General features: G+C 56.4%; 2 protein-coding genes across 7 annotated transcripts; one reads left to right on the plus strand and one right to left on the minus strand.

The window, feature by feature from the left end:
• Positions 1–43: 43 nt before the first annotated feature.
• Positions 44–11,214, minus strand: Ncaph2 (non-SMC condensin II complex subunit H2). 4 transcript variants are annotated; one of them, XM_027953173.3, is made up of 20 exons: positions 10,987–11,214; positions 6,174–6,275; positions 5,246–5,301; positions 5,051–5,135; positions 4,911–4,979; positions 4,717–4,796; positions 4,488–4,633; positions 4,034–4,117; positions 3,267–3,424; positions 2,267–2,338; positions 1,920–1,986; positions 1,680–1,787; positions 1,457–1,510; positions 1,260–1,330; positions 1,094–1,187; positions 939–1,010; positions 800–855; positions 613–714; positions 374–523; positions 44–305 (listed from the first exon to the last, which is right to left on the minus strand). In XM_027953173.3, the coding sequence occupies exons 1-20, from the start codon at positions 11,092–11,094 to the stop codon at positions 165–167; spliced, it is 1,875 nt and encodes a 624-aa protein (XP_027808974.2). In that variant the 5' UTR covers positions 11,095–11,214; the 3' UTR covers positions 44–164. The 4 variants fall into 4 exon arrangements, with proteins under 4 accessions (XP_027808974.2, XP_027808975.2, XP_027808977.2 ...); XM_027953174.3 differs by having other exon boundaries at positions 939–1,007; positions 10,987–11,213; XM_027953176.3 differs by having other exon boundaries at positions 6,174–6,244; positions 10,987–11,061.
• A 269-nt stretch (positions 11,215–11,483) lies between these two features.
• Lmf2 (lipase maturation factor 2) lies at positions 11,484–15,761 on the plus strand. 3 transcript variants are annotated; one of them, XM_027953172.2, is made up of 14 exons: positions 11,484–11,620; positions 12,194–12,447; positions 12,544–12,572; positions 12,679–12,893; positions 12,966–13,144; positions 13,287–13,428; positions 13,586–13,720; positions 13,790–13,895; positions 13,969–14,065; positions 14,141–14,323; positions 14,397–14,565; positions 14,638–14,749; positions 14,820–14,916; positions 14,998–15,761. In XM_027953172.2, the coding sequence occupies exons 1-14, from the start codon at positions 11,527–11,529 to the stop codon at positions 15,298–15,300; spliced, it is 2,115 nt and encodes a 704-aa protein (XP_027808973.2). In that variant the 5' UTR covers positions 11,484–11,526; the 3' UTR covers positions 15,301–15,761. The 3 variants fall into 3 exon arrangements, with proteins under 3 accessions (XP_027808973.2, XP_027808970.2, XP_027808971.2); XM_027953169.2 differs by having other exon boundaries at positions 12,194–12,572; XM_027953170.2 differs by having other exon boundaries at positions 12,194–12,572; positions 14,823–14,916.
• The last annotated feature ends 245 nt before the right edge of the window (positions 15,762–16,006 follow it).

A 16,006-nucleotide genomic window follows, 5' to 3' on the forward strand; every position in this document is an offset into this window, starting at 1 on the left:
ACAGGAAGCCAGGCAGCTCTACAGAGTAGATAATTTCAGTGGGTTTTGTTTTAAGGGTAGGTGAGATGGCAACACAACTTTTATTAGGCTGGGCCAGCCAGGAGGCAGAAGCAAGCTCTCAGCACACAGGGAGAACTGGCCCACCCTCCCATCACAGCTTCTGCTTAGGGCTGGGCCATGGAGGGAGCCGTGTAGGTCTGAAAGCGCTTGTGGGCTCGCTGGTGAGTGAGCAGTCTCAGAGACATGGTGTCCACAGCTGCTTCCAGCCCTGGCTGTTGGCTGATCTCCACCGTGTAGTCATTGGCCTGCAGGGGCAAGCCATCAGCAAGGTTTGGGGACCATCTTCCCCACCCATGAGACCCGAGGCACTCACCAGCTGCAGGGAGGCCAGCATGGAGCGACACACCTCAAAGGCAGGCTGGCCTGCCACCAGCTCTGCAAAGGGACACCACTTGTTGAGCTGGGGGAATCGTGAGATCACCTGGTCCCCGTACGTGTGGATATCAAAGGGCACATGCTGCTCCTGCATGGGGGAGGGGCGTGTTGGTGACAGAGAAGGACAGCGTGGGCAAAGCTCAGGCAGGAAGCCCCGGTCCTCAAGAACTGCCTCACCTGCTCCAGGAGCAGGGGTTGGATGGTGTCTTCCCAGTCCCTGATGCGCTGGCTCAGCTCTGTCTCCTGGACAAACTTCTGGGAGTTGGCGATGAAGAGCTCCTGGGGGGGACCGTAGGGACTTCCATCTTGTGTGCAGGGACCTGAGGCTTCCTCACCCGACTCCCTGCCTCTGACCCAAGCCTACCACATTCCTTCGAACCAGCTCCTCGTAGCTCAGGGACTCTGGCATGGCCTCTGCCTCTGAGAAGGGCCGTCTGTGAGTTGCTGCAGCTGTGGTGCTGCCACGCCCTCCCCTCCAACAGCTCCCGCTCCCTCAGACATACCCAGGTCAGCAGCCTCCCCAGGCTTTGCCTCCTCGGGCTCCACATACCCTTCAGGTTCCAGAAAGTCGTCTGCTGGGACACAGGAGAGACAACCACAGGCAGGAAGTCAGCTGGTTCTACTGATGAGCCCCACCCCAGAGCCAGCAAGCACCCACCTGTTGCCCCCAGGTCTTCCAAGGACTCCTCCAGGCGGTCATCCTCTGCAGGCCACAGGCCCTCTTCAGCCCTAGGCAGCCACCGCTCAGTTATCTGTTCAGAGAGAGCATCTGTGAGGACACTGTCCTCTTCCACAGGGGCCCCCTCAGCCACACAGGTACTCACCTCCCGCCTCTGCAGTGTCCGGAGGGTCTCCAGCTGCTCCTTCACATGCTTCCAGTACAGAACCTCCATGTCTACAGATAAAAGCTTTGTGAGGGGCTCCCCTCTCCTGTCCAGGCTCATTCCAGTCCACCCAGGGCCTTGGGTGACCCTGTTCAGGTAGAAGGCACAGTAAGGTTGCCCATGGGGCCTTGCCTCACCTGCAAAAGTCGGGCCTTTTCTCCGGGGCCTCCTGCTGTCAGCGTGGTCAGCATCTGTGAGGAAACTTGGTCGGCAAGAACCAGGCCAAGGCCTGGACCTCCCCATCAGTTAGGGACTGCCAACAGCATTAGGGAAAGATTGCTGTCCTCCTTCCTCCACCAGCCCTGACCTGGCCCCAGCACCCAGGGACAAGGTGTCCCACCCAGCCCACCATGTACTCACAGGTGGCCAGGTACCACTGGTGGAAGTCCTGTAGCTTGGCAGTGGCTTTCCTCTTGCGCTTCTGTCCTGGAGCCTCCTCCACACAGGGGGGCACAGAGTACGGCCTGCCTGGGGTCAGGCTGGGGCTGTCTCAAGAGCAGCCATGGGACTGGGGTCCAAAGCCCACCCCCACCCTACTACCCCAGACCCCAGCACGCTGGGGAAAAAGAGCCTGAGTGGAGGTGTCCCCCACCCAGTTACCTTTCTTAAAGGGCTTGGAGTCCAAGGAGTCAAAGGGGTCTAGGCTCTGCCAAGGGTCTGGGGTCTCCTGAGCACAGAGCACAAGCAGATGCTGGGGGCGGTTAGGGCCGCACACCCTTCTTCCCAAGCCCAATACCAAGTGCATGACAGCCCAGGGAGAGGCTGCCCGCTCAACCCAGGGTCAGAGTATGACACCTGAGGCAGGGGAAGGGGCCCAGCCTGTGGGGGGGGGACGTCAATTTCTGGAAGCCAGCCAATTCCTCAAGAGTAAAGCCAAGAAGGGAACTGAAGGGCCACGGGAGCAGAGGCGTGACAGGGAGTCCTGCGGCTCACTCCCTGCCCCTCACCTTTAGCCGGGACATGGGGTCCGGGGCTCGCTCCCGCTCCCGCAACATGTACCTCCTGGTCAGGACGGCACTCTGCAAAGAAGGAGCCCACAGCTGCCCTGACCTGCACCTGTCCATACAAGATGCTGGGTGCCCCAGCAGCTCTGCCCTGGGGTCCATGACAAGAACTCTGCAGGGACCCTCTTCGGGTCCCATCGTTCAAGGACTAAAAACAACCCTAAGAAAAACTCTAGAACATCCCAACTAGCCATCACAGAAGAACTTTTCTTTTTTCAAAATATAAAACAAAATATGGAATATGCAAACATCCGTGTTAACGTTCCCTCCCATCTAGGTCGGGTTGGTTGAAGCTTTTCTTTTTTAGTTGTAGATGGACAAAAGCTTTATTTTATTCAGTTATTTTTATGTGGTGCTGAAGATTGAACCCAGTGCCTCATCCGTGCGAGGAAAGTGCTCTGCCTCTGAGCACAATCCCAGCGCCTGCTTTGAGCTTTTTATTGCTGGACTGATTTGTGATGCTGGGGACTAAACCCAGGGCCCCAGGGATGCTCAGCAAGTGCGTTCCTGGAGCCACACAGCACACTGTTTTGTTGTTGTTGTTGTTGTTTTAATTTAGAGATGAAAAGAAAAGAAATCCTTCTTTAGAAGGGGACAGATTCACCCCACGGGAATCGAGGGAGGCAGCAGAGGCCTCTGGAACCATTCCCTCTGGCCAGCCTGACCTCAGGTACAGTGAGCTCCATGGGGTTCAGACCACTGATAGCAGCCCACCCCTGAGGAGCAGCAGCTGCTCCACTCAGAGGAGAAGGACACAGAAGCTGCCATGAAAAGGCTAGCTGCGGGGCGAGTCCCTAACTGGCCAGATGTATCCAAAGCAGACAGCAGGGAAAGACCAATATGGGAAGCACCATATTGTGCTGTGCTCCCTGTGTGAGGGTTACTGCCCCAGGGTCAGGGCTGCCCAGTGGGCAGCTCAACTCAGTTGCCTCGGGGGCCCTACCTGGTGGGGGCTCCTGGGCTCCTCAGGCTCCACTGTGGCCTTGGGGGCTCTGGCCTCTGGGAGTTCTACTGCGTCAACCACCACCGCCGCCTCCGCCACCTCCTCCTCCTCCTCCTCCTCATCTCCACTGCTGGGCGCTAGGCCTTCTGGAGCGGTGCCTGGGCAGCAAGAAATCTGTCAGCCCCAGGGGATCCTGGAGCCCAGAGAGCAGACAGGGCTGCCCTTGGTGGAAGCCCAGGTAAACCTAACAGGACACTCCCTCTGCTCAGCGTCACTCCCTGCACATGAAGTATCTGCTGCACATGGAGGATCGGGCAGGCCTTACACTGTCACACTAGTGTCTTTGTTTGGCTCATTTCTTTTCTTTTTTGTGGTTCTGGAGATTAAACCCAGGGTCAGGCTGGCTTTGAACTTACAACCCTCCTGCCTCACTCTCCTGAGTAGCTGGGATTATAGGCATGGCCACCACACCCATCAGTTCATCTTCTTGCAAACCTTCCTCTCTATGTGCTGCCACCTATGTCTGTCCAGAGAAGGCCAGGAAGGCAGTCCAAGGGCAGTTGCTGAGGCTCCATGAGGCCGGGGGCTCTTGAGCTCTCCAAGGCTGTGCCTGCTCCCCCTGCACCTCACCCCTCACAAGCTGCTGAGCCAGGGACAGGCACGGCAAGCTGGGGAAGCTGAGAGCAGCCCATCTGGAGTCCTGTCCACATCTCTGCCTCCTGGGTCCCTTCCTCAGCCCTGCCAGTCCACCAGAGATCTGCTCTCACCTGGCTGCTGGGAGAAGTCAGGCACAGTGACAGAATTCCGGCACCCAGAGACGTCCATTGGCTGCTCCTCGGCCCTCCTGGCATCTGGGAGGCAGGGGTGAGACAGAGGTCAGCACCCCCTATGTTCCGCCTCATAAGGTCCCTACCTGATGCCCAATGAGCCCCTCTACAGGGGCAGCAGCAGGCAGAGCCCAGCAGGCCCCAGGCCTCAGGCTGGGGAGAGGAGTGGGTGTCATATCCTAGTACTGAAACTAGCTGGTCCCTCACTGGCTGGCCACTGAGGCACAGTGAAGGTGGGAGAAATGGATGAGCTTCAGCCAAGCCACCCAGTGGAGCAGGAGCCTGGGAGGAGGCAGCTCCCAAGAACAGAACTGGTGGGCACAGGGGAACCAACAGGAGTCCCTGAAAGACCCTTCCTTCCCTCCTACCAAGTGCCCAACACCCAAGCCCTTACCCTTCTGGTTTCTTGGTATGGTGCACGTGCCCACAGGCTCTATGGGGCACATGCCCACTGGCTCTAGCATGAAGGCCCCTTTGGGGTGAGGGGTGCACGTGTTCATCCTGAAATCCTTCCGGCTAGCCAGGACCTCACCCTGGTGGCTGTGTTGGCAAAAACACACTCACTGAAGAGGCCCTTCTTGGGTAGGCCTCTCCCCCTCCCCAAGCTGGGCTCAGGCCCATACCTGTACAGAGGGCTGCTGTTCTTCTCCACTTCATCAGGGGCCACCAGGGCCATGGGCAAGAGAGGGACAATAAGAAGCTCCTGCATGAAGGCCAGCATCAAGTGTGGGCCCTGAATGCCTTGAGCTCTTAGGCAAGGACCCACACAGAGCATTCCAGATAAACCCCCACCCCACCCAGAGAGCAAGGCACTCACACTGGGCACCTGGTCGTTCTTCAGATCTACATTAGCACGGGAGTCAGGGAAGTCGTCCAGCGACAGGAACTGTGGAGACAGCAGGAGTGCATAGAGTGCAGCTCAGACGCCACAGGGCAGGGGTCACCAATTCCACTCACCTCATCCTCTGCCTCCTGGGGGGCCTCCAAGCTGGCGGTCCCATTGGCCCCATCTTCCTGTGCTGAGGAGAGCTGCTTGGCTCGCCTGGGAGAGAAGAGCACCTCATGGGTGTCCTGGGGGCCACAGGGCCTTGAGCTGCACCCGCAGTGTGGAAGTGCTGGCCCCTGCCTCCCGGCTCCACCTCTACCACTCACCTCTTGCCAGAGATGAAATCGAGAGCCTGGTAGACCAGCGAGTAGAGGTACTCCACCTGGCAGCCAGAAGCCAGCAGTAAGGACAAGTGAAGGAGGCACCACCCACAACAGCCCACGGCCCTCCCACTCCAAGGCCTGGCCATCATCTCCAAGCCTCCAGCATGAGTCCTGCCAATTTTGCCATCAAAAATAATTCTCACGTCAAACTAGTAGTCTTACCAGCATTACCCCAAGGCTGCGTGCTTCTCTCCTGTCTCTGTTTTCCATCAAGCAGCAAGCATGGCCTCAATGAGTGGCACCACTACATCCCGAGGGGTGCCCCACACAGCCCTGGTGGGCAGGCCCCACAAATCAGGCCCCTCGCACAGGCTCCTGCCAGCTCCTCCATCCTAGAAGCCTGTGGGCCTCTGACAGCCCATCAGAAATCAAGCCACAGTGGGCCACCTGACAGATCATTCCCCTGGCTTCTTGTCTGTCTCCTCCACAGAACGCTCTTACCACTAGGGTGAGGGCTGGAGTTTTTCGAAATGCTGCTGATGAAGCACTTTCAGGTGAGAGGCAGGGGAAGCAGAGTGCATGCGTACCCTCGCCACCTCTGTGCTGCTGCAAGTGTGCACAAGGGATGACAGAACCCACAGCGCACACCACCCTCTCTTTCTGGCAGTGACAGTTCGTTTATTTTTTGCTAGAGACTGAACCCGGGGCTTCAGGCATGTTTAGCAAGCACTCTACCCTGAGCTACACCCTCAGGTCCAATGTACCATTTTAAACCCAAGATCATCCTTTGGTATTAAAATATGTGAATGAGTCAGGGGTGAGGCCTCTGGTGCTATCAGGGCAGGTCACAGACAGGATGAGCACTGTTCCCTGCCCCAGCAAGAAAACTGACCACCGGGCACTTGCCACCAAAGAACCCCGCAGGGCCCACCTTCTTACTGTAGACACAGGCTGAGCCCTGGATCAGCAGTGCAGCCTCGATGAAGTTCATTGTGGTTTTGCCTTCGTCAAAAGAAATACAGATCTGGTCCAACTGCAAGAAACAACACCAGTGCCAAGGAAGCCAGGGCCCAGTCTGTGCCCATTCTGCCCAGGGAAGCCCTACCCACCACCGGCCATAGCCCAACAGCTCCAGCTCTGCTCTGATCCCGTCAGCTGTCTCAGGGTGTTCCCAGAGAGGAGAGACATGTCTTGTGATTCCCTATTTCCTGCATCCTCTAAGACCTGGCGTTTTGGGAGAGGGAGGCCCCCAGAGACCGCCCTGACCACAGCAGTTCCCTCAGACAATATGCCCACGAGCATCAGGGCCAACTCAGATGGACCTCAGCAGGAAGACTCCTTACCCTGAGGGAAGGAAAAGAACCTCAGGATGAACACAACAGAAACAAATGTTAGGGTCTCCATCCTCTGAGCAGAGACCTTGACAAATAGGTCCAGTGAGGCATTCTCTTTCTTTTGCAACTCCCCGAGTCCCCTGAGCCTCAGCTCCTGCATCCCTCTAAACACCACAGTCCAAGGGGCTCCATCCTCAGCCCTCTCCTCCCATGGCACACCTACCAATGCACCTGTTTGTCCACCCCATGCTACCATACGGCTACTCATGCTGACACATGGCTACCATCCATGTGTCAACAGTTCCCTGCCCATCTCTAGACCAGCTTTCTTCAAGAACTTGGCCTCATTAACAGAGGTACTAAGCACCCCCCAGAATGTTTTTTGAGGTATTAGAGATTGGACCAGGGCCTCACACATGCCAGACTCTACCACTGAGCTGCACCTCAGTGCCCCCCACATTTAACTCAGGATCTTCCCCACGAAGCAGGCTCCTCTACCACACTGCTCCCACCAACACTCAAAGCCCCTTCCTATTCCTGCCCTCTGATTTTGCTTTTCCTTCTGCCAGGAATGCCTGGCTCTAAATGTCCCAGTGTAAACTCCCCTGCAGGGGCCTCCTTGCCACCCATCATCAGTGATTTGTTGGTGTGTGGTACTGGGGATTGAACCCAGATGCACTCTACCACTGAGCCCATTTTATTTTTTATTTTGAGACAGTCACTAAGTTGCCCAAGCTGGCCTTGAACTTGCAATCCTCCTGCCTCAGCTCCTGAGCAGAAGGGAGTGCAGGTAGGAGTCACCATGGCTGGCCCTGTCAGTGTTATCTTTTTGCACTACTTTCAAGTCTCTCCTTCCTTAGTGAACTGTGGACAGCATCAGGTAATTTCAGCCTTCCATTTAGTGCCCAATGCTGATGCCAAGTAAATATCTGATGAACTAAAGAAGTGGTAATATCAGAGCTAAGCCTGAAAAAACAGATAGAAACTCACCAGGCAGGTGAAAGCATAGGACTTCAGAAAGAGCAATCCCCTGCCTATGAAAAGGCAGTCAGCAGAGACAGGATACAACTGTTCAGAAAAATGCACCTCACACAAACATGGCCAAAGTGTGGGCTGCGCTGGCAAGAGAGCTAAGACGCTGGGCACTGTGCTGCACAAGGAAGGGGAATGATCTGCAAGGGCGTCACCAAGGGGAGCTAATTTCTGAAGGATAAAAGAAATTTGGGGGGTGGGGTGCAGGAGCACCAGTCTACAGAAGTGTGAGAGCTGCAGAGTGCCCTGCCCTGAAGAAAGGATGTACAGGAGGCCCAAGCTAGGGCCCTTCCCTTTGAAGACCCCCCAGCCCAGCCAGCTCACTTGCTACAGGGATATCACACTCCAACAATCTTCTCATGACTCCAGGTTGGATTTCTCACCTAAACCCGTACATCCAATTGCTTTCTTCAATCATTCAGATGTTTTAACCAGATTCACAATAAACATGCCCACACTGAATTCTAGGCAGCACCCAACTCACCACCCAGAAACTCAGGGTCTCAGCAGCTTTCTTCCCCTGCCCACGTCCCTGCCAAATCCAGGCTGCCCTCCAATCAGCTGTTGCCCAGGCCTAGCTTCAACCTCTGCACTGACAGGACTCCTCCCACCTCTCACATCCCTGCATTTACTCTCATCACTCCACCACACAACCCTAATGGCTTTGTGCTACTCTTACGAAAAAGCCCCCAATCCTAACCAGAGCCCCTAAGGCAGGCTCCCTTGCTTGCCATTTCCCTCTCCAGGCCCTGGTCCTTCCCTGCTGGCCCACAATAGCACATGGGCCCACTTTCAGGACCTCCACTGAGCCAATCATCTTCCCACCTCAACTTTCAAACACTGTGTCCCTCTGCATGGAACATTCTTCAGCTCACCATGAGGAAGCAACTCCTTTAACCCAAACACAATTAGGTTTCCATCACACCCTTCCCAGAACCCTAAACCCTTCTTTCAAAGCTGGCATGACTTTGTAGACTACCCAGGTTGCAGTGGGAAGTGAATGTGCTCTGTCCACTATCACCTGTGACTTTGGGCACACAACTTCTCTCTCTAGTGCCTGCATGAGTAGTTTTTGTAAGGATTATGTGAATTTATCTGTGTGAAACAACAACAGTGCTTGACCCAAGTATGCACCAAGTGTATGATATTTATGACTCTGTGTTGCTACTGCCTTACGTCCCAGCCATCTGTCAAAGTACAAGGCCTACCAAAGCACAGATTGTTTGCTTTGCTCACCATTATTTTTGCAGAGTTTTGGTTCTTGTCACACAATGGACATTCAGCAACAATAAATACATAAGTAGATAAGAGAATATAACATCATAACGTGTTATGAAAAAAAATCTGATAATTATATGGAAAACAAAAGCAGCACTCCGAGGAAACCAGAGGTCAGGAAATCAGGCCCTCCAGGACAGAGAGGGTCTGGCAGAGCAGTCATGAAGCAGGAGGGAAGGTGAACAAGCCAGGAAATATTCTTATCAAGTATCCCCAAGGACCCTGCTTGATGTGGAAACCTAAATCCACCAGGCACAGTTCTCTGAATTTTCTTAGCAGACTGCATTGAAGCAGAGATGGTCAATCATCAGATCACAGGTTCACTTAATAAACATTTATTCCACACCTACTATATGCCAAGCACTCTACTAAGCAGAAGAGAGTATATACATAATCCCTGCCCTTGCAGAATTTAACACTAGGTTGAGAGAGGCCAAAACAAGTAGATAAGTAGGAAATGTGATAAACATTCCAAAGTACACAAGTACTATGACAAGAGTTGGAACTATTTTAGTCACGTATACAGTGACCAGCTGATATTTAAGCTAAAATATAAAGGATGAAAAGGACTTTATCATAAAAGAATATTCTCCAGTGCAAACAAAGTGTACGGAGCCCAGCGAAGAATGAGCATGGGGAAGCAGGCTGACTTGGTTCAACTGAACAAGGCAGAGAACAGCTTGAGATGAGGCTAAAACAGTGAGCACAGCCAGACTCAGAAGAGGAAATTTGGATTTACTCTAAGTGCAATGGAAAGCCACTGAAGGGTTTTAGGCTGAGCAGTGCTTTGGCATGATTTTTAATTTTTGAGTCACACCTGCTTCTGGGTGGAGAATGGACTGGATGGGGCCAAACATGGAGATAGAGAATCCAGATTGGAAAATGAAAAAATGAAGCACTCCACTTTAAATAAGTTAAAACTGAGATGCTCACATCCTAGTGGGTGTCAAGAGAGCAGCTAGATACAGAGAGAGAGAGAGAGATTGTGTGTGTGTGTGTGTGTGTGTATGTGTGTGTGTTGGCCAGGAATGGTGGCCTACACCTGTAATCCCAGCAACTGGGTAGGCTGAGGCAAGACAATTGCAAGTTCCAGGCCAGCCTTAGCAACTTAGCATGGTCCTAAGGACTTAATGAGACCCTGTCTCAAAATAAAACACACAAAAAGGGCTGGGGATGTGGCTCAGTGGTTAAGCAACCCTGGGTTCAATCCCCCATCACCAAAAAAATAAATAAATAAAAGATCTGGGACCAAGCCATAAATCTGGGAGATGTCCTCATAAGTCACCTATACGGAAAAAAAACATCACAGAAAACAGTGAGAGAGACTGTTTAAGGGAAAGAGGGCTCCACCCTGAGGAGCTCAAAACTTAGGATAGAAGACAAAAAAAATAGGCAGAGAAATAGGAAGAAAATCATGGCACCACTATTTCGAGAAGGAAGGAGTGGTCAACCCAACAAATGCTGGCGAGCTGAATAAACTGACACATCTAGTATCCTTTGAATTTAGTAGGATGGAGGTCACTACTGATGAAGACAAGAAATTTGTAAGTAACACTGTAGTGGACGCGGAGTAAAAGAAAAGTGCAACACTAGACGACAGCTCTTAAGAGAGGTTTAGACACAGTTGTCAAATATGGAAGGAATTAATTGCTGATAGGATCGAACAGCATGCTAGCTTGCAACAGGTTTGAACGTCCAAAACAAGAAATCCCTCTCGCAGCACGTAGCTCAGTGGCAGAAGTGCTTGCCTAGCATGTGTGAGGCCCTCGGTTCGATCCCCAGTACCTCAAAAAAAAGGGAAAAACCCCTCCTACAGAGCGACCCAGATCCCTCAACACACACATGCACACAATAGCTGAACCAAGACGACGATGCTTCCTAGTCGGTACGCTGCAGTGGAGACAAATGCTGGTCACCAGCCCATCTCACGGCAACGTCAGCTCCAGGCTTCCCCCGTAAGGGATGGTTTCAAGAAGAGCTGGAGCTGGGGCAAAGAAGGGGGCCGAGGACGAGCGGCAGAGCCGGACGGCCGCAGCCTTAGAGGCAGCCGGGCCGCCGCAGGCCCCGCGCGCCGCGCCCGCGCCCACCTCGCCGCCTCACCTCCTCTAGATACTCGCCCAGCTGGGCCGCCACGTCCACCTCCCAGTTCTTGGTGAGGTCGCGGATGGGCTGCAAGAGGTGGGCGAAGCGCGCCTCCACGTCCTCCATGTCCGGGAGGGGCCGGGCGGCCGGGGAGCGCAGGGCTGGCTTCAGACAGCGCTCTCGGCCTCAGCCAGCCACTGGTTCTGGCGCCATTTTGCTGTTCCCGCCCAGGAAGTACGTAAGCTCAGTGCCTCGCGCGTACCTATGACGTGCACAGGTCCCTGACTTCTGAACCAACCCCAAGTCAAAGGGCCCTGGAAAAGGGGCGGGGCGCTCTGGGAACCATTCGGGGCGGGGCTTGCAGCTGCCGGGAGCCGGACGCGAAGCAGAAGCTGACTAGTGGGGCGGGGCGGGGCCGCGGGGCGGGGCTACAAGAATGGGGTTGGGCCTGGGGCGGGGTCTTAGGGGCGGGGTCATGGGAATGGGGCGGGGCCTGGGCGGGGGCTGGGCGGGGTCGTAGGAACCGCGGGCAGCTCTCCAGCCGGTCGCGTAGCGGACATGGCGGGCTCCCGGCTCCCGCGGCAGCTCTTCCTCCAGGGTGTGGCCGGCGTCTTTATGTTCGCCTTCGCTTCCCTCTACACGCAGATCCCGGGTGAGGGCGCCGTGGATGGGACAACACCCCCCAACCTGTGCGCGGGTCCCTGTGTGGTCGCATACCCCGCCACTCCGCATTCGTGCGGTCTGGGGCGAGAGTGAGTCTAGGCCTTGATGTCGCGGTGTGTGACCGCGGTTCGTGTCCTGCGAGCCGCGGGGACGTGGCGGTAGGAAGATGTGCGATGGCTCGTTTCCCGCAGAGTTCGAGTTCTCACCTGGGGTGGGGGTAGAACCCCTGGGAGGGTGGGAAACAGATTTCCGCCCAGACCTGGTGGGGCAGGTAGGAGAGAAACGTGAGCTGTTGGGCAGAAGATGCTGACCCTGGGAGTCGGGCAGTCCTCCTGGACCCAGGGTGGGTATCAACAGGTTCTGTCCTCGGGGGGGGGGGGGGGGGGCGGTGTCTTGAGGGATTGTAGGCCACTTCTACAGGGAGGGGGAAATCTGTAGACCCTGGGGGGTATCTGCAGACCCTACAGTGGGATGGGGGATACCTGCAGACCGTGGTTCAGGTAAATTTGGCAGGGGCCGCTGTGAGTAGCCCAGGAGTAGCCCTGAAACTGCCCTCCCACAGGCCTCTATGGCCCTGAGGGCATTCTGCCTGCTCGGAGGATGCTTCGGCCACAGGGCAAGGGACACTGGCAGCAACTGTGGGAGACACCAACACTGCTGTGGGAGGCACCAAGGCTGGGGCTGGACACAGCCCAGGGCCTAGAACTGCTGAGCCTGTTAGGCACAGTGCTGGCCCTGGGTGCCCTGCTTCTGCGTCCACTGCGCCACCCCCTCGTCTATCTGCTGCTCTGGGCTGCTTACCTGTCAGCCTGCCAGGCAAGTAGGACCCTTATCTCTTCATCCCCTTCCCACTCCCACCTCTACCTACTTGAGGACAGACACATCTGCCCCCTGACAGCCCTCTCCCTGCAGGTGGGCCAGGTGTTCTTCTATTTCCAGTGGTGAGTGACTCTTGGGCAGGGCTGCTGGAGGCTGGGTAGGAGTTGATTGCCTTTCCCCAAGACCCTTGAGGGGAGGGACCCTTGGTGCCATTTCCTCTCCCTGTAGGGATTCCCTGCTGCTGGAAACAGGCTTCCTGGCTGTGCTGGTGGCCCCGCTGAGGCAGTTCCCCAACCGTAAGCAGGCCCAGGGTGGGCTGACAGGGGCCTTGCCCCATGAAGGCCTTCCCTTCTGGCTCGTGCGCTGGCTGCTGTTTCGCCTCATGTTTGCCTCGGGTGTGGTCAAGCTGACCAGCCGCTGCCCCACGTGGTGGGGACTCACTGGTGAGGGTCCTGGCCTGAACCTGGGGTGGTCTGGGGTTCTTTCTAGCCCTGACCACCTGCTTGTCCCTGTAGCCCTCACCTACCACTATGAGACACAGTGCCTGCCCACACCTGCTGCCTGGCTTGCCCACCACCTGCCCGTCTGGCTGCACAAGCTCAGCGTTGTAGCCACGTTCCTCATTGAGATCGCCGTGCCCCCTCTGTTCTTCGCTCCCATTCGCCGCCTGCGCTTGGCCGCCTTCTACGCTCAGGTGGGTAAGAGACAAAGCATGGCTTTCTTTAGTACTGATCAGGGGTCCCTCTTGGGATAGAGCAGTGCTGGGAGACAGGCAGCCTTGCAGCTGGTCTGGAGATTTCGGGTAGGGGGCCGCTGTGAGTGCAGACCCTTCTTAGGTGCTGTTACAAGTCCTCATCATCATCACTGGCAACTACAACTTCTTTAACCTGCTGACCCTGGTGCTCACCACTGCCCTCCTGGATGACCAGCACCTGACTGCTGAGCCTGGTCTTGGCCGCTATAAGAAGACACCCACCTGTGAGTGTCAGCCTGTTCAGAGGCCCACCTTCCTCACCCACACTGTCCTCCCAGAGTGTGTCTTTCCCTCCAGCATCCCATGCAGTGCCCCTGCTTTAGCTCCACCCTAGTCCCCTGCTATAAACACTCAGCCAACCTGTAACTGTCCTGCCCACAGCCTGGCCCAAGGCCCTGCTTACCACACTATCCTTGCTGCTGGAACTGGCCGTCTATGGACTGCTGGCCTATGGCACTGTGCACTACTTTGGCCTAGAGGTTGACTGGCAGGAGCACGCCATCCACTCCAGAACCAGTGAGTGCTAGATGCGGGGCCAGGGGCAGGGCGTGGGCCAACCTTCCTCACACTCCCCTTCTTTGGTAGCTTTCACCTTCCACCAGTTCTCCCAGTGGCTGAAGACAGTGACCCTGCCCACTGTGTGGCTGGGGGTGGCCTCCCTGGCCTGGGAGCTGCTGACTGCCCTCTGGAGGTAGGTTCTTGAGTGTACGGGAGTCGGGGAGCTTCCTGGACGGGCCTGAATACACTTGGGCTCCCTCCCTCAGGTGGACCCAGGTGCGGGGGTGGCTGCCGAAGCTCCGTGCTGCTATCCAGCTTTCCATCTTGGGTGCTGCCACAGTGGCCTTGTTCTTGATCAGCCTGGTGAGTAGCATTATGGGGGAGTGGGGTTGGGGGGGTCTGGGGGTAGCCCTGAGCATTTTGCCCGCCTTTCTGCAGGTGCCCTACTCCTACGTGGAACCTGAGACCCACGGGCGCCTCTGGACTGGAGCTCACCGCCTCTCCGGTGCTGTGGGACACCTGCAGCTTGCCAACTCATATGGCCTTTTCCGACGGATGACTGGCCTGGGTGGGCGCCCTGAGGTGGTGCTGGAGGGCAGTTACAATGGACACCACTGGACGGTGAGCTTCCCACAGGTTGGGGGACTTAGGGGCCAGTCTCACTGGCTCAGCTGACCATGGGCTCACCTGGCAGGAGATCGAGTTCATGTACAAGCCTGGGAATGTGAGCCGGCCGCCCCCTGTCGTGGTGCCCCACCAGCCACGCCTGGATTGGCAAATGTGGTTCGCAGCCCTGGGCCCACACACACACAGCCCCTGGTTCACCAGCCTGGTTCTCCGCCTGCTGCAGGGCAAGGAGCCAGGTGAGGGGGCAGGCTGGGGGAGCCACTGGAGGGGGTGCTGGCCCTCGTGCTGAGCGCCTTCTCCCACCACAGTGATCCACCTGATCCAGAACAACATCACCAGGTACCCCTTTCACAAACAGCCACCCACCTACATCCGAGCCCAGCGGTACAAGTACTGGTTCTCACAGCCTGGAGAGCAGAGGTGAGGCTGTGGTCCAGGGCGGGAGCTGGATCTGGGCTCCAGCCGTGTGCTGAACATGCTCCTGTTGCAGCAGGTGGTGGCGTCGGCAGTGGGTGGAGGAGTTCTTCCCACCTGTGTCCCTGGGGGATCCAGCGCTGGAGACACTGCTCAGGCAGTTTGGGCTTCAGGTAGGAGGGTGTCCACCAGGCTGAGGGAGGTGGCAGAGGTAACCTCAATTCTCGAGGTCTTCCTCAATTCTTTTCCCACAGGACAAGAGCCCACCCCGGGCCCGCAACCCCCGCAGCGCCCTGGTTCAGGCCCTCCACTGGGTGCGGACCCAGCTGTCTCCCATAGAGCCTCCCACCCTGCTCTGGGGGCTCCTAGGGGCCGTGGGGGCTGTCAGAGTCATGCAGGCCCTGCTAGTATCCCGGTCACTCAGATCCTCCCCCCAAGACAGAGGGGAGAAGCCCCAGCCAGCCCTCAAGAAGACCTCTGGAGCTGCCTCTGAACAGGCCAGCCGAGCCACCAACAACTTGAGCAGCAGTTCCCGGCCTGCCCGGCAGAAAAAGTAGCTTCGTGTTCTCTCATCCACATATCCTCAGAGGGTTGGGTCCCTGCGGAGTTCTGACCTGCGGGACACGGCCCAGCCACCGTGCCTTAGCTGATCCTCCCAGGACAGACACAGGCTGGGGTGCTGCCCACTGAGGTTGCTACCTTGAGAGCCACAGGTCCTCCAAGGCTACCACCTTCCTCCCCAGTCACTCCCCCACCCCTGTTGCCTTGGCTGTCGGCTTGGGAGGTGGACATGTAGCCCAGTGCTGGATCCTTCCTGGGATACTGAAGTCAGTGCATGGAGGCCCTGCTCCTTCCCTGGGCCAGAGGGTCTGAGTCTGGAGCCCCTGACCCCAGTGCCCATGTGGGGGGATAAGGTGCAGTCATTAAGGAGGAGAGCAGGCAGAGCAGCCGCCTGTGGTATCACCACACCAGCTGCCATCCTTCAATGCTCCCACCAATAAAGGTGTCCTTCGTGCTTGCTGTGTGCCCAGTGTGCTTCCTGCTGGGGATCCCTGAGGACAGTGGGCAAGACCCCAGTGTCTACCACTAACCTGGCTTAATGGATGTCCTCCCCAATTCTCCTCAATGTTCTCCTTCATAAAATAGACACAAGGGCCTGACCACAAGGGATTTCACAGCCTCTGTGACCTGTAGGACAAAGCCCAGCCACTGTGCCTTGGACTGTGGAGCTGTTGCTGGATTGTAGAGCCTGAACCCAAGTCC

Source organism: Marmota flaviventris, chromosome 3 (genome assembly GCF_047511675.1).
Source record: "Marmota flaviventris isolate mMarFla1 chromosome 3, mMarFla1.hap1, whole genome shotgun sequence".
In the NCBI taxonomy this organism is placed as follows: domain Eukaryota; kingdom Metazoa; phylum Chordata; class Mammalia; order Rodentia; family Sciuridae; genus Marmota; species Marmota flaviventris.

Bases quoted from the DNA above. Each gene is read 5' to 3' on its own strand.
- Ncaph2 (XM_027953173.3), bottom strand. From the start codon at position 11,094: ATGGAGGACGTGGAGGCGCGCTTCGCCCACCTCTTGCAGCCCATCCGC. The intron at 1,788-1,919 runs GTAACTGGGTGG...GCCTGACCCCAG, and splicing joins CTCCAAGCCCTTTAAGAAAG to GCAGGCCGTACTCTGTGCCC. The intron at 1,188-1,259 runs GTGAGTACCTGT...CTCTCTGAACAG, and splicing joins GGACACTGCAGAGGCGGGAG to ATAACTGAGCGGTGGCTGCC.
- Lmf2 (XM_027953169.2), top strand. From the start codon at position 11,527: ATGGCGGGCTCCCGGCTCCCGCGGCAGCTCTTCCTCCAGGGTGTGGCC. The intron at 13,896-13,968 runs GTAGGTTCTTGA...TCCCTCCCTCAG, and splicing joins CTGCTGACTGCCCTCTGGAG to GTGGACCCAGGTGCGGGGGT. The intron at 14,324-14,396 runs GTGAGCTTCCCA...CTCACCTGGCAG, and splicing joins ACAATGGACACCACTGGACG to GAGATCGAGTTCATGTACAA.